The 16,082-nt window shown below is 44.8% G+C and overlaps 1 protein-coding gene across 1 annotated transcript; it reads left to right on the top strand.

The window, feature by feature from the left end:
• Nucleotides 1–8,727: 8,727 nt before the first annotated feature.
• Nucleotides 8,728–14,104, top strand: LOC127296774 (uncharacterized). The gene is made up of 6 exons (XM_051326984.2): nt 8,728–9,229; nt 9,480–10,167; nt 10,254–10,410; nt 10,496–10,586; nt 11,833–11,934; nt 13,417–14,104. Exons 1-6 carry the CDS (start codon nt 8,999–9,001, stop codon nt 13,741–13,743), a joined length of 1,596 nt encoding a protein of 531 aa, XP_051182944.1. The 5' UTR covers nt 8,728–8,998; the 3' UTR covers nt 13,744–14,104.
• Nucleotides 14,105–16,082: the final 1,978 nt, after the last annotated feature.

Raw genomic sequence — 16,082 nt, 5'->3', positions numbered from 1 at the left:
TTTCGATTTCATTGACTTTCAGTAGCTTTTTGCAATGTCCAGAAGTGTTAAGAATGATTATGTCACCTCTGAACATGTATATTTTGATTGTGCACTAACTCTCTAATGAGTTGTTTTGAGTTTGGTGTGAAGGAAGTTTTCAAGGATCAAGAGAGGGAGATGATACAACATGATCAAGGAGAGTGAAAGCTCTAAGCTTGGGGATGCCCCGGTGGTTCACCCCTGCATATATCAAGAAGACTCAAGCGTCTAAGCTTGGGGATGCCCAAGGCATCCCCTTCTTCATCGACAACATTATCAGGTTCCTCCCCTGAAACTATATTTTTATTCCATCACATCTTATGTGCTTTGCTTGGAGCGTCGGTTTGTTTTTGTTTTTGTTTTGTTTGAATAAAATGGATCCTAGCATTCATTGTGTGGGAGAGAGACACGCTCCGCTGTAGCATATGGACAAATATGTCCTTAGGCTTTACTCATAATATTCATGGCGAAGTTTCTTCTTCGTTAAATTGTTATATGGTTGGAATTGGAAAATGATACATGTAGTAATTGCTATAATGTCTTGGATAATATGATACTTGGCAATTGTTGTGCTCATGTTTAAGCTCTTGCATCATATACTTTGCACCTATTAATGAAGAAATACATAGAGCATGCTAAAATTTGGTTTGCATATTTGGTCTCTCTAAGGTCTAGATAATTTCTAGTATTGAGTTTGAACAACAAGGAAGACGGTGTAGAGTCTTATAATATTTACAATATGTCTTTTATGTGAGTTTTGCTGCACCGGTTCATCCTTGTGTTTGTTTCAAATAGCCTTGCTAGCCTAAGCCTTGTATCGAGAGGGAATACTTCTCATGCATCCAAAATACTTGAGCCAACCACTATGCCATTTGTGTCCACCATACCTACCTACTACATGGTATTTCTCCGCCATTCCAAAGTAAATTGCTTGAGTGCTACCTTTAAACAATTCAAAATTTATTACCTCTGATTTGTGTCAATGTTTTATAGCTCATGAGGAAGTATGTGGTGTTTATCTTTCAATCTTGTTGGGCAACTTTCACCAATGGACTAGTGGCTTCATCCGCTTATCCAATAATTTTGCAAAAAGAGCTGGCAATGGGATTCCCAGTCCCAAATTAATTAATAAAAATAGACACTCCTCCATGGTATGTGATTGTTGGATGGCACCCGAAGGATTTGGTTAGCCATGGCTTGAGAAAGCAAAGGTGGGGAGGAGTGTCATCATAATAAAACTAAAAGAAAAAGGCACTCCTTCATGGTATGAGATTGTTGGCAGGCACCTGAAGGATTCGGTTAGCCATGGTTTGTGAAAGAAAGGTTGGAAGGAGTGCCACACAAAAATAAAATAAAATGGGAGCCGCTCTTTGAAGGTTTGTCTGGCAAGGGGGTTAGAGTACCCACTACCATTCGTTGACAACAACAAAACACCTCTCAAAATTTGACTTTTATTGCTCTCTATATGTTTTCAAAATCAAAGCTCTAGCACAAATATAGCAATCGATGCTTTCCTCTTTGAAGGACCATTCTTTTACTTTTATTGTTGAGTCAGTTCACCTATCTCTCTCCGCCTCAAGAAGCAAACACTTGTGTGAACTGTGCATTGATTCCTACATACTTGCATATTGCACTTGTTATATTACTCTATGTTGACAATATCCATGAGATATACATGTTATAAGTTGAAAGCAACCGCTGAAACTTCATCTTCCTTTGTGTTGCTTCAATACCTTTACTTTGAATTATTGCTTTATGAGTTAACTCTTATGCAAGACTTATTGATGCTTGTCTTGAAGTACTATTCATGAAAAGTCTTTGCTATATGATTCAGTTGTTTACTCATGTCATTTACATTGTTTGGATCACTGCATTCATTACATATGCTTACAATAGTATGATCAAGGTTATGATGGCATGTCACTCCAGAAATTATCTTTTTTATCGTTTACCTGCTCGGGACGAGCAGAAACTAAGCTTGGGGATGCTGATACATCTCCGACGTATCGATAATTTCTTATGTTCCATGCCACAATATTGATGATATCTACATGTTTTATGCATACTTTACATCATATTTATGCATTTTCTGGAACTAACCTATTAACAAGATGCCGAAGAGCCGATTCTTTGTTTTCTGCTGTTTTTGGTTTCAGAAATCCTAGTAAGGAAATATTCTCGGAATTGGACGAAATCAACGCCCAGGGGCCTATTTTCACACGAAGCTTCCAGAAGACCGAAGAGTCAACGAAGTGGGGCCACGAGGTGGCTAGAAGGTAGGGCGGCGCGGCCCAAGCCTTGGCCGCGCCACCCTGTCTCCTGGGCCCCTCGTGACGCCCCTTGACCTGCCCTTCCGCCTACAAATAGCCTTCGTCGCGAAACCCCCAGTACCGAGAGCCACGATACGGAAAACCTTCCAGAGACGCCGCCGCCGCCAATCCCATCTCGGGGGATTCAGGAGATCGCCTCCGGCACCCTGCCGGAGAGGGGATTCATCTCCCGGAGGACTCTACACCGCCATGGTCGCCTCCGGAGTGATGAGTGAGTAGTTCACCCCTGGACTATGGGTCCATAGCAGTAGCTAGATGGTTGTCTTCTCCTCATTATGCTTCATTGTCGGATCTTGTGAGCTGCCTAACATGATCAAGATCATCTATCTGTAATGCTATATGTTGTGTTTGTTGGGATCCGATGGATAGAGAATACTATGTAATGTTGATTATCAATTTATTACCTATGTGTTGTTTATGATCTTGCATGCTCTCCGTTATTAGTAGAGGCTCTGGCCAAGTTTTTACTCTTAACTCCAAGAGGGAGTATTTATGCTCGATAGTGGGTTCATGTCTCCGTGAATCTGGGGGAGTGACAGAAACCTCTAAGGTTATGGATGTACTGTTGCCACTAGGGATAAAACATTGATGCTATGTCCGAGGATGTAGTTATTGATTACATTACGCACCATACTTAATGCAATTGTCTGTTGTTTTCAACTTAATACTGGAAGGGGTTCGGATGATAACCTGAAGGTGGACTTTTTAGGCATAGATGCATGCTGGATAGCGGTCTATGTACTTTGTCGTAATGCCCAATTCAATCTCACAATACTCATCATATCATGTATGTGCATGGTCATGCCCTCTCTATTTGTCAATTGCCCAACTGTAATTTGTTCACCCAACATGCTATTTATCTTATGGGAGAGACACCTCTAGTGAACTGTGGACCCCGGTCCATTCTTTTACATCTGAAATACAATCTACTGCAATTGTTCTACTGTTCTCTACAAACAATCATCATCCACACTATACATCTAATCCTTTGTTACAGCAAGCCGGTGAGATTGACAACCTCACTGTTTGGTTGGGGCAAAGTACTTTGGTTGTGTTGTGCAGGTTCCACGTTGGCGTCGGAATCCCTGGTGTTGCGCCGCACTACATCTCGCCGCCATCAACCTTCAACGTGCTTCTTGGCTCCTACTGGTTCGATAAACATTGGTTTCATACTGAGGGAAAACTTGCCGCTGTACGCATCACACCTTCCTCTTGGGGTTCCCAACGGTCGCGTGCTGTACGCGTATCAGTCGACTAAGTGGAAGCAGAGTAATAAGAGTATGAGAAGGAAAATTACCTCTGACGGTGGATGATCGGCATCAAGAGGAGTATAAGAAGATATCAATGGGATCGAGTCTTCCTGACTAAAGAGAGTAAGGCGACGGACTTCATCAAGCAGCTCCTTTTCCAACAATTCAGCAATATTTATCCTGGTTTCATCCTTTGGACCCGAATACAACCACATCAGACGAACTCTGGCCATGACTGGTTGGACTCGATGTTTCAAGAACACCGCTGACACCTCTGTGCCGATCATAGTTTGACCATCGGCCTCTTTGATCCGAAGGAATTTGGCAAATAATTCGTCGGCTGCTGCCCTTTCGTCGGGAGAGAGAATGTTCTTCAAGAATGCTTAGGCTTGGCTTCGAAGACGTCGGCAAAGCAAGGAAGCTGGGACTCGGTTGTTGAGGAATCCTTGACATAAAACCATTTCAGTCTCCATCCTTGCACGTATTCTCTCATTGGGAAACTGAAATAGTTAACCTCTGAACGGACAACAAACCCCACTCCTCCGATGACATAAGATCCATTACTACTGTTGTACCTCTTTACAAAGAAGATCTTTTTTCACAACCCAAAATGAGGCTCAATGCCCAAGAAAGCCTCGCAGAGGGTGATGAACACAGCAACGTGAAGGATCGAGTTAGGGGTGAGTTGCCACAGTTGGATTTCGTAAGTCCGCAGAAGACGATGAAGGAACTCGTGGGCAGGAAGCGAGAGACCCTGATACAAGAACGACAGGAACACCACGGTAAAACCAGCAGGGGGATTGGGCCGAGAAATCGCACCTGGAAGAATCACGTTCCCCTCGTCGGAGGAGATTAACCAGAGGCTTCGGGCCCTCTTTTCATCACGCTTCATGATGGAGGACGCTAGCCAATCTCCAGGTTTGGCTATCGAGCCTGGCGGCGCTGGCGGCGCCGGAGCTGGGGGAGGAGCATCTGAAGCACTCCTCTTTGGAAGATTCGAGGAGGCTTTAGCGGTGGTGCCACCGCTCGTGGAACTGGCGGCGGCAGCAAGGCTCTTCTTCTTCACCATTGCGAGATCTGGGGAGGATCGGAAAAGCGGTGGTGGTGGCGCAGCGGTTGCGAAGGAAAGAAGAAGAAGGACAAGAAGATGTTACGGCAAATGTGGGAGAATATTAGAGATTTTCGTCCTTTGGAGATTTTAAGAGAGGGAGGACTTGAGGACTGCGTGGGCACGTGTCGTTGCTGCCAGTTCATTAAGTGGACCTTTTCCATTGATGATTGCGGAAATCGAGGAGGCGCCTTGGTAACTGTACGAGAAGGGCGGATATTGCTTAAAAATAGGGCCAAACAGAGAAAGAATGGGCCCAACGGGTCGCGTCTTATCAGTCAAAATCAAGATGTCAGTAAAACGTCATCAATGACGTCGTGAGGAATGCTCGAAGCATTCGAAGGAATAAAAAGGGGTATCGGATGGTGAACTTGAGTCTATGCACAGACTGCGAGCATCTGCACTTAGACTCGGGGGCTACTCCCATTGGGAGTGCTGGACGCGCACCCGACAGAATGAGGATTCGAGGAAAAAAGATTGAAGAAAAAGATGATTGTTCAGCTCGAGTCTGCACCCGGTTGCAAGCACCCGTGCCCAGACTCGGGGGCTACTCCCATCGGGAGCGCTGGACGCGCACCCGACAGAACTTTTTTGCACTCCAGGATCATGCCCGGGGACTTGATTCTGTGTAGGATAACGTTGTTTTGCCATCGGTAGTTAACCAGCAAAAGTTGGGCACGTTACTCATTATCCCTTGCCTGCGGAAAATATATCGGATGACCTATGAAGACTTGCAGAAAAACTTCGGCAGAGCAAAAGGTTCGAGTGGTACAACTTGAGTCTACGCACGGATTTCAAGCATCCGTACCTAGACTCGGGGGCTACTCCCATCGGGAGCGCTGACGCGCACCCGATAGATGAAGATGATGCTGATTCAAGATGAACAAGAACAATCAAGGAGAAGAACATTAAGAGGAGGCATGCTTCAGTCTCTACCCAAACTATGTTCGGATAGACACTCGGGGGCTACTGACGTGGGCATTACCCTTCGGGTAGCCGACATTTCCCTATCCTATATTATCTAGTTGGAGGCCCACGAAGGCACTTGGAGGCAAGACGAGCCACTTGGATGACGCACCAGAAGGTTCCTTGGCGGGCAAGACAAGAAAGCAGCCGAACAAGGAAAGTTTAGATTTAAAAACTACTGTAAACCTAGTCGTACTCGGTTAGACCTCTTGAGACCTGGCCCCCTATATAAAGGTCAGGAGAGAGGCTGCCGAGGGACACATTCAATCTTAGCAATCTTAGCCACCAAAAAGTCCAGAGCTAGGTCATCGTAGTACTTAGCCTCTCGACGAGATCTCAGCCGAACTATTCGGCACCCCATTGTAACCCAATATCTTCATAATCAAGATCAGACAGGCAGGACGTAAGGGTTTTACCTCATCGAGGGCCCCGAACCTGGGTAAATCGCTCTCCCCGCTTGTCTGTGAACCGATGTCTCGTGTCAGCTTACAGGATTCCATCAACCCTAAGCCCCAATCGGAGGGCATTGCCGAGGAGTACCCTCGACAGCCACAGTCCCCCGTCATCAGATAAGATCCTCCACACCCTTCACTGAAGAAACTAGAGTCAGTTATACAAAACTAAAAGAACCACCCTTTGCATGAAAGCAGGACAACCTCTCCTACTTCCACAAACTAACAACCTTTTGAGACCAAACTAGAACTCTGGGAAACAAAATCAGGTAGCTAGATAAACTTGTTAAGCTAGACAAGAGCAGGAAGAAAGCTCATAAAAAACAACTATCCACACATAGAACGACAGAAGGTACACAGACTACGATCTACTACAACATGCTTACAAGAGATGCAAATTAAACTTTTCACCAGGAGAGGATCAAGGACACTACACAGCTATCCTCCTTCTTATGGGATTCCAGTCATGTCTTTGTCCGAAAATCTTCCGAGCAATTTGTTCCATTCTCCTAGCTCCCTGTAGTAGACACTTTTGTAGCCCATTTTTCTGCAGTTTTGCCCATTTATTAATAAGATTACAAGCAAAAAAGGATAACATTATTAGGATCCCCATGCCGTATTCTTTGAAAGCAATATTTATTTCTCGTTTTCCAAATAGCCCAGATTAATGCAATGTATCCTATGATAACAAATTTTCTATCTCTACCAGAATACATATTGAACCAATCACGGGTAAACATCTCTAAAACTAGAGGTATGGAGTTGATACCCACCGCCAAACTAACCACATTCCAAATATAATTTGCAAGAGGGCACAAAAAGAACAAATGTTCCTGAGTCTCACGTCCATCGCATAACTCAGATAGTTCTATTTTCTTCCACCCTCTTGTAACAAATTTTCTTTTGTCAAATTCTATTTCTGATCACCAGCCAACAGAACACTTTGATCCTCAAAGGCATTTTGAGGGTCCACAAAAATTTATAAGGAATATACACATTCTTAGCTATTAGGAAGGAATACATGGATTACGAAGAAACCACCCGATTTAGTTAACAACCGACAAACTCTTTCCGGTTCATCGGTCAAGCTAACTTGACTGGAAATCTCCACTAAATTGTTCCATCTGTCTTTCGTTTCTTCCCTTAGAAACCTTCTAAATTCTAAGAAAGAAATGCCTCTAGTAAACATCGTATTTTCTATGACATTAATAAAAATTATACAAGCTGGGGAAACTTTGACAAAGAGGCTTATGCTGATCCAACTGTCCTCCTAGAAACGAGTTTTCCTGCCATCACCAATAACTCTTTTGCAACAACTATATAAAGTATCTTCAGGAGCCACTGAACCTGACCAAATATGAGAGTGTGCAGGACTTGGTCTACTTTGAGTAAAAGTACCTTTTTCAGGTATTTTGCTCTAACCAAATCTTGCCACGGACCCTCTTTATTCTCTAACCTTCAAATCCATTTACAAAGAAGGCTAACGTTGTTTAGGTGTAGATTTGTCACCCCAAGCCCCCCCCCCCCCATCCTTTGGTTGACAAACGTCAACCCATTTGACTAAATGATACTTGTACAATAAGTCACATCTTTTCAAAATCCCTTTTGGCATAAGGAAAAACGAGATCATGTAACTCGGAACATTAGGGAGCGAAGCTTCAATTAGAATAAGCCTAGTCCCAATTAATCGGAGTAAAATTACCTTTCCAGCTAGAATTATTCTTCCCTATTTTATGTTCGGTATCTTTCCAATCACTATTCCTAGACGTTTACAGTTCATCGGGACCCCCAAATACCGAAGTAGGAAATCTCCTTTCTTACAAGTAAAGATATGTGCATACATATCTTGTTTATCTATTGCATTACCAAAAAAAGAGACTTCGCTTTTATGGAACTTAATTTTTAGACCAGTAAGCTGCTAAAAAATACACAAAATAAAATTTAGATTCCTAGCACTCTCTAAACTATCCTCAAACAAGAAAATCATGCCGTCCGCATATTGTATAATTGCTATTCCATCATCCAGATCAGTTGCTAGCCCAGTTTCTTGAGCTCTTTTGACTAACAGAGCCAAGAATGACACTGCCACATCAGCATTTTGCATTTATGAAATGCATGATACTATCTATGATACTCTTATCGTGGATACTCTCATAGGCATGATACCAATTTTAGTGAGTGTGCACTCACTAATTAATGACGTGATTTTCTTGCAATAGTTGGTGTACTTAAACCCATTTAAAAGGGGAGAAGACGATGGATAGAATCCAGCTGTATGGCAGCGGGGGGCGGCATTTGCGGACTTGCGGTGCGCCGCCGGTGGATTCGCGAATCCAGACCTGACGTGTCAGTAAATCTCCCCCTTTTCCCCGGACGTGGATCCTCCGCAACCTCGCAGCCGTCAGCTCTCCATCGGACGGCCCTCCTAGCCCCAATGTGGAGCCACCGTGCCAGCCGGTGCGTCAGCCGAGCAGGCAGACGCCAGCGCGAGGAACTTTAGAGCGGCGCGGGGCCCAGGAGCGACGCCAGCCGTCGATCTGGATTGGACGGCGCTCACTCATCGCTGGGTGCCTTTTGTGCCCCACCACCGGCACGGCAGGGGTCCTCCGCTTCCAGTCCGCCCGTGGCAAGGCAAGGCAAGGAAGACGGGTAGGGAAGAGCAGCGCAGCGAGCCGCCACGCCGCGCCGCGCCGCACCACCTCCTCCCGCCGCCCCGATCCGATCGCCCGCCGCCGCGGCAATATTTGGAACCCTCCCCGCCGATCGCCCCATGCCGCACCACTGACCTATCCCCGCCGCCGCCGCCATCGCCATCCCCGTCGCCGTCGCAGCCTGTATCTGAGTTCCCCGCCCCGCCCGATCGGATAGATCATGGCTTCCGTCGCTGAGCCGCGCGCGGCCGTCGCTGGCGCGGGCTCGCCGCCCCCGTCCCTCAGCCCCAAGCGGGCCTGGAAGCGCCCGGAGAACGGGCCGGCGCCGGTCCTTACGGCGCCAGGGAACCCCATCATGGACGCCGAATCCTGGCCGGCGCTGCCCGGCCAGCTTCCTCCCGCGCCGACCACGCCGCCCAAGGCTTCCCCTAAGGCCACCGCTCCTCCCCCTGTGCGTTTCAGTTTTTGATTCAGTTAGTTTAGTTGTATTTCGTCTCAGTAGTTGATTCGTTATATTATTATTATCGGGATTTCGATTCCGTCTAAAATCAGTGGTTGATTCATCTTGTATTATCGTGATTTCGATTTCGTCTCAGTGTTTGATGATCAAACTTAGATCCATCCATCTAGTACCATGTCAGTTTGATTATGTACCTTCTGACGAGATCGTGCTTTCCTGTTGTGGGGATTACTGGTCACAGGAGGCAGCGATCACACCGGTCTCATTGGGCAACTCTGGCGTCAAGGATGGTGATGAAGCACTGCTGCGCGGTCCACCTGTTCGGCGTGCTCTGGTGATGCCAGCAGGCGATGGGCTGGTGGCGTGTGCCCCTGCTCCAGAGCTATCCCCAGTGTACTTGCCTAATGGCCGGAGCAATGGCGGTGGGCTGGTGATGCCTGCAGGTGATGGGCTGGTGGTGCGTGCCCCTGCTCCAGAGCTATCCCCAGTGTACTCGCCCAATAGCCGGAGCAACGGCGGTGGGCTGGTGATGCCTGCAGGTGATGGCCTGGTGGCGCGTGCCCCTGCTCCAGAGCTATCCCCAGTGTACTCGCCTAATGGCCGGAGCAACGGCGGTGGTGATCATAATCAGAATGGCCGTTTTGGTTCCCATCCCCATGGCCGAAACGGCAGCTACGGTGGGGGGAACAGAAGGGGCAATGGTGGTCGGCATGGACACGAGCACCATGGAGGGTTTGACGGGCAACGGCGTGGCGGTGGCCGCAGGGATGGACATGGACCAGGGCACCAGCAGCGTAATCACCAGCCAACTTACATCAGGTCTCCTTCTCCTCCACTGGCTGTTATAGCTGCAGCACCTCCTCCGCCACCATTTGTTGGCTCTGCTAATCCACAGACACCGCCTTATGGGGCACCTATGGGCTTCCCTGGTACGCCATGCATGTCGTTTTCTTAGAAAATGCCATTGTTCTATTGTTATTATGTTGCCTTAACCTTGCTCTGTTTTAAATTGCAGACATGGCACCACATCTTTACTACTTTGCCATGCCCACCTCGGATGGTCTTCAAGCTCTTCCGTTTGTGCCTCCCCCGCCAACCCCTCCAGCTATGTTAATTTCTCCATTGGAACAACTCCAAAGGGAACTACTGGTGCAGATAGAATACTACTTTAGGTACTTGTTTGTGTATATTTGTGGGAGACACTCTGGTGACCACTGAAATCATTTAATTGAGCCGCTGCTTGTTCAATTTTTGCAGTGATGAAAATTTGTGCAAGGACATTTACCTGCGGCAACATATGGATGGCCAGGGCTGGGTGCCAGTATCCTTGATTGCTGGCTTTAACCAGGTCAGTTTGCAGGTTCTACATGTTGCTATAATCAGCAGTCTAATAAGAATTTTTTCAGCAGCGAAATACGAAATTCTTCAATAATCTAATAATGTTCTGGTCACTTTCTTCAGTTATTTGATTGCATCTCGGATGAGAAATACAGTTGGTACATAGCAGTTTTCATCCTTTTAAACTGAATTGCTGGATAGCCATTTTGCTGTTAACTGGAATCAGACGCACAGTACTGATGTGGTTGATATAACTTACGAAAACTAGTTTACACATTGCCTGAAAGTTTAGTCTCGACAGAATTTGGTTCCTGCACATCTTTAAATTAGATAATATCTGTTTCAAGTTATCTTTAAGATATATCTTCCTCTCTAACCTGAGCAGTGTAAGCTTTTGGCTTATGAGAAGAGTCATACTGTTTAGATGTGCAAGGATGGTACTATCTGTTGTAAATTTAAGTGTATAATCTACATAGCCGATAATTTATATCCTGTGTAATTTTGCTGTTCTGAGACGTCAGCTGTAGACAAGCTGCATGGACGCTTCTAAGTAACATGAAATAAATAGCGCCAGTCTATGCACTTAACTTGGTGCACATTGTGCTGCAATGCTTTTTGATGGGAGCCCTCTAGTTTTTCATCCAAACGCAAAACTGTACTTTTGTGTCTTTCATCTGCTTTGGCCCCTTTGTTCTGTTATTAAAATTTCTCTCTGCATTCAGAAGTCAAAATTATTGGTCATCTTAGCATGTGAGTAGTCAGCATGTTGGAACTTGGTCCACTAGTTTGTGCGGAGCAATAGGGATGACCATACAAAAATGAAAAATCATTGGTTCTTGGTTCCGTTTGGATGTGAGTTCGTGGAAACAGGGGAGTACCTCATTGTGTCATCTTATGACTAGCAGTTACGCCCTATGTAGAAAAGAATCTCCTTAAGTCTTTTTTTTGGGGGTTCTCTAGCGCCCTTGCCCCTCTTTCTCTAAGAATGGAGCATGAGACGCTTGCTATAAACATACCACTCCGAAAGTGGCTAGCTCATTTCGGCCGGAGAGCTAAGAAAGGGTTCCTTCAAGATTTTGTGCTGGATCATGTCTTAATATTATATTAAAAAATGGGTAGTGCCAACTTGCCAAGTAAATGTGGTGTCTATGCTAAGGATAACATAGCAAGACAACCCTACCCTGAATATTCAACACTGTATCTTGCTTTCTTTTTTACGACAAAGACAGATGGCTCACCTACATTGTTTTGTGCAGGTCCAAAAGTTCCTACATCGTATTGGGCAAGTAAAAAAGCTGGCTGATAATTTACAGTTTATCTTGGATACAATCCTGCTTTCTACTGTGGTGGAAGTACAGGTAATCAACCTTTGACTTCATTTACCATTGATGTGCCTTTGATAAAAAAATTCCAGCCTTGTTTGCCACATGAACATGCTATAAAATGTAAACGATGGACTAAACACAATTTATATAAAAAAAAATGTTGGATCTTTTAGAAGGTTAATCACAGGTTTCCTTATATCAGAGTGTCTATGCTTTTATAGAATGAATGTTCCAACTTCCAAGGATCAGACCTTCTGTTTCCAAACTTGTCTATAATGTAGATACTTTGATTTGGATTCAAAATTCTGTTCCAAAGTTTGTATATCCTTATTCGATTACAACCTACTTCCTCCATTTGTAAATACATGTCTTTCCAGAAAGAGTCTAGCCAAGATATTGTAATTTTGACTAACTACTATTCAACAAATATTTAGATTGGTAAGGTGAAAATAATAACGAACATTTCCCTGTGTGTCTATTAGCGGAATATTATTTCAGAAATATTAGGCATATAATTATGTCGATCATTTTGAAGAAAATGAGGCTTGCACATTAAATTTATTGTCATGTTCTCTTTTTGCCCTCAATTATCTTCTCTCTTCGACGATTTTGATTAATCATCCACACTTATCTCTCTTATTCGCAAGACATTATTATTATGGATTGCATAGTTATTTTCCTCTACTATTCTTTACTTTCAGTGTCATGGCTTTTGTAATCTAGGTGTTGAACCTTAAGGTTGGATTGTTTCTTGAGTGATCATCAGAAAGAGAAATAATATAGTAAAACAGAGATGTGTTTGATTTGGATAAGAGTTGGAGATTGTGTCCAACTTGGTGATCATCACGATCGCCGTAGTCGTCTTAGATAAAAAGGACTAGCTGTACTCATTTGAGGTAGCAACAATTAGGTTGCCTTCCATGGCAAGAGCCAAAACAACCCCATGATATCACATAACACCACATCAGTCAGTACGTACATGAATGGAGCATGGACATGATGCATTCTTCATTAAGTTTGACAGTTGATCACACAAATTGTTCTTTAAGTGATTTATCATGGCATATTAGTACACTAAAGGATCATATATTTCAGTAAGCTGCCTTGCTATTTGTTCACACCCGAATGAAGCACCATGGCCTCACTTGCGAAGTTCCTTTGGTTAATTAGAATATGTATCAGAGGTCTAATCTCTTAATTCCATTCAAATCATACATAGTTAACCCCCTATTTTTCCATGGACACAATTTAAGTTGACATTTGGCATGTCAGCTTGGATACCGCAACAATTGTAGCTTAGCGTTACAAATCTCATGAAATAAGATGAATTACAATGAAATTCGTTGCTTTCTCAGTCATTTATTTATAATACAGTATTACATACTCACTTTTGCTTTGTATCATGGTTAGATATATATCAGATAAACTTGAATATGACTACTTTCTTACCTAACAGTCACTCCACACTTTTCACTGAAAGGCTTAACCTGTTTTATGTTGGGTGTGTTTGGTCAGGGTGACAAAATACGGAGGCGTGCAAGATGGGAGATGTGGTTGCTTCGGAGATCAAATTATTCTGCTGGAAATTCTTCTGGTTTATTTTCCCCTGTGACATCCAACATTGACGCATTGACATCTCAGATTCAATCTGTTGGACTTGAGGGGACAACATACCATCCTAGTATGCAAGGAATGACTGGTGGAGCTCTCCTTACTAGGTCAACAACTTCCGCTAGTATAGGCTATCAAGCACCTACCTTGGAAGGACTTCACAGCAATGGGAGTGGACCCATTTTTGGGCAGAGCACCGCAAGAAGTTTACTCCGGAGCGATACCTTTTGAGATTATACCCAAGAGAGTAAAGTGGCATGCCGAGTTTTCAGTATTTACGGCACGCTTGCCTGGATGAGGATGAAGATGATTGTTCAAAAAAAGGATTTGAAAAAAATATTAAAACCCAAAAAAAGATAGTGGAGATAGTAATACACAAAAAAAAAAAAAAAAAAACTGAAAACTATAAAAAAAATAGTAGATGGAACTTCTGAATTTTAATTGTTGAGTTTTTGTCTTTTTGGAGATGTGTTATTATATGTCATGTTTCTGCTTGAATGATGGACAGTTTATTGTCTCTTTGTGTAAACTGAGTTATCCTAGACACTGGACATTCAAGACACAAAATTATATAAAAATGACATTACTTGTAGTGCTTGTGTTTAGTTCGGTCATTCTATTCTCTCATTTTGTTTACTCTGGTTTGAATTGCGTAGATCCTGAATGAATTCCAATGACGCCTTGTTATTATTAAGTTTCTTGACCAATGCATTCTTGTTTTTTTACACCTTTACCATAGGGGAATTCCCTATGGTGTAAATTTTATAAATAAATATAGTAGATATTAGTAGAAAACACTTTACAACGGCTCAAGGCCAGAGAAGGGGGTCTCCACAACTGTTCATCATGTTGTTAAAAGCCAACCCACCACTTCAGGTCCCATTTTGGAGATTAATTCTTTTTAAGTACTCCAGGAATACTTTAGTTTGTAAAAAAATGAAGCACTGAATACTTTAAAGCGTTTGGGTCCAAAAACACAAATACGGTAGTTTTGGAAACCAAAGTATGTCCAAACCTTCAACTTTTTTGAAGTATTATAAACTTCAATCCCGACCTATTTTTTCCTACATGCAGCCATGTCTTCCTCGTCAATGAAGAAAGCAAGCTCACTACAAGGAAAAGAAAGTTGGTTTTGCTTGCATAGTTGCAAGCCAAGGCGAGTTGGACTAGGTCGGCCAGCACTGTGCGGAGGGAGCGGACGAGTGGCTCGGCTGGGCGGTGGCGCAGATTGAGGAACCCTGGACTATAAGAGCATCCCCACTCGTCTCCCCGACGAGACCCCCAATCGACTTTTTTCCATCCAGTCCCGATTCAGTCGCGCCCCGGTTTCTCGTTTTCGTCCGGATTTGGCCCTAAATCCATCCAGCGAGCCCACGCCAACCCCGGTCCCCCGAGGCGCGCTCGGGGACTCCGGACGAGTGAAAAGCGGGGAAGGGCCCGCTCTGTCGGCGACTGGACACACGAACCCCACTCAAAATCTCTCCCACCCCTCGTATCTCTCTCGCCGCCGTCACCACCCCGTCGGCTTGTTTCCCAGATTCCGTCGCCCCTCCTCCCCCACCTGCCTATATTCCGCCGTCTTTCGACGACGGCCTATCTGGCTGCTCCTCCGCCGACCTGTTTTCCGACGACGGCCTACTCCTCGTCGTTTGCGGCTTGGGTTGCCTCGACCACGCCCGTCAGGTGTTCGTCCATTTGCCTCACCGGCCATGGACTCGGACGAAGAAGAGGAGCAGATGTTCGTCGATCTTATGCGAGAAGAGATGATAGCCGCCGCCCAAGACGAGGAGCACATGCTGATCCTCGGTTGCTTATCAAGCATGTACGCCGGAGTGGCAACTGGTCGACGTGGTGGGTCGGCACCGGGTCGCATGAAGTGCAAGCCGAGACAGCGAATGGAGGGCTACTGCATGTTGTACGCCGACTACTTCGCCGACAATCCATTGCACGGTGAGACTGTTTTCAGGTGTCGTTTCAGGATGAGCAGAAAGCTATTTCTGCAAATTGTGTATGTCATCCAAGACTTCGACCCCTACTTTAGATGCAAAGCGGATTGCACTGGCTTGGTTGGATTTTCCTCACTACAGAAGTGCACATTGGCTATGAGGATGTTGGCTTATGGAGCTCCCGGCGATGGTGCAGATGACTATCTTCGGATGGCGGAGTCCACCGCCCTTGATTGTTTCTACCGGTTCTGCAGGGCCGTCATAGCAGTGTTCGGGGGCTTTTACTTGAGATCACTCACCGTCGAAGACACTCAGAGGATCCTTACAACAAGGTTTTCCAGGGATGCTTGGAAGCATTGACTGCATGCATTGGAAATGGAAGAACTGTCCGTTTGCGTGGCAGAGAATGTACAAGGGTCACAAAAACGGCTGCACAGTGATACTTGAAATAGTGGCTACCCATGATATCTGGATTTGGCACTCTTTCTTTGGTATGCCTGGATCCAACAATGACATCAACGTCCTAAACTGCTCCCCGATCTTTTCCAAGCTTGTTGAGGGTCATACTTCCCCGGTGAACTATGTTATCAATGGTCGGCACTACAACAAAGGATACTACCTTGC

Source organism: Lolium perenne, chromosome 4 (assembly GCF_019359855.2).
Source record: "Lolium perenne isolate Kyuss_39 chromosome 4, Kyuss_2.0, whole genome shotgun sequence".
NCBI lineage: Eukaryota > Viridiplantae > Streptophyta > Magnoliopsida > Poales > Poaceae > Lolium > Lolium perenne.
Note: the sequence above shows the minus strand (reverse complement) of the source record. Positions and strands in the feature narration are given on the sequence as shown.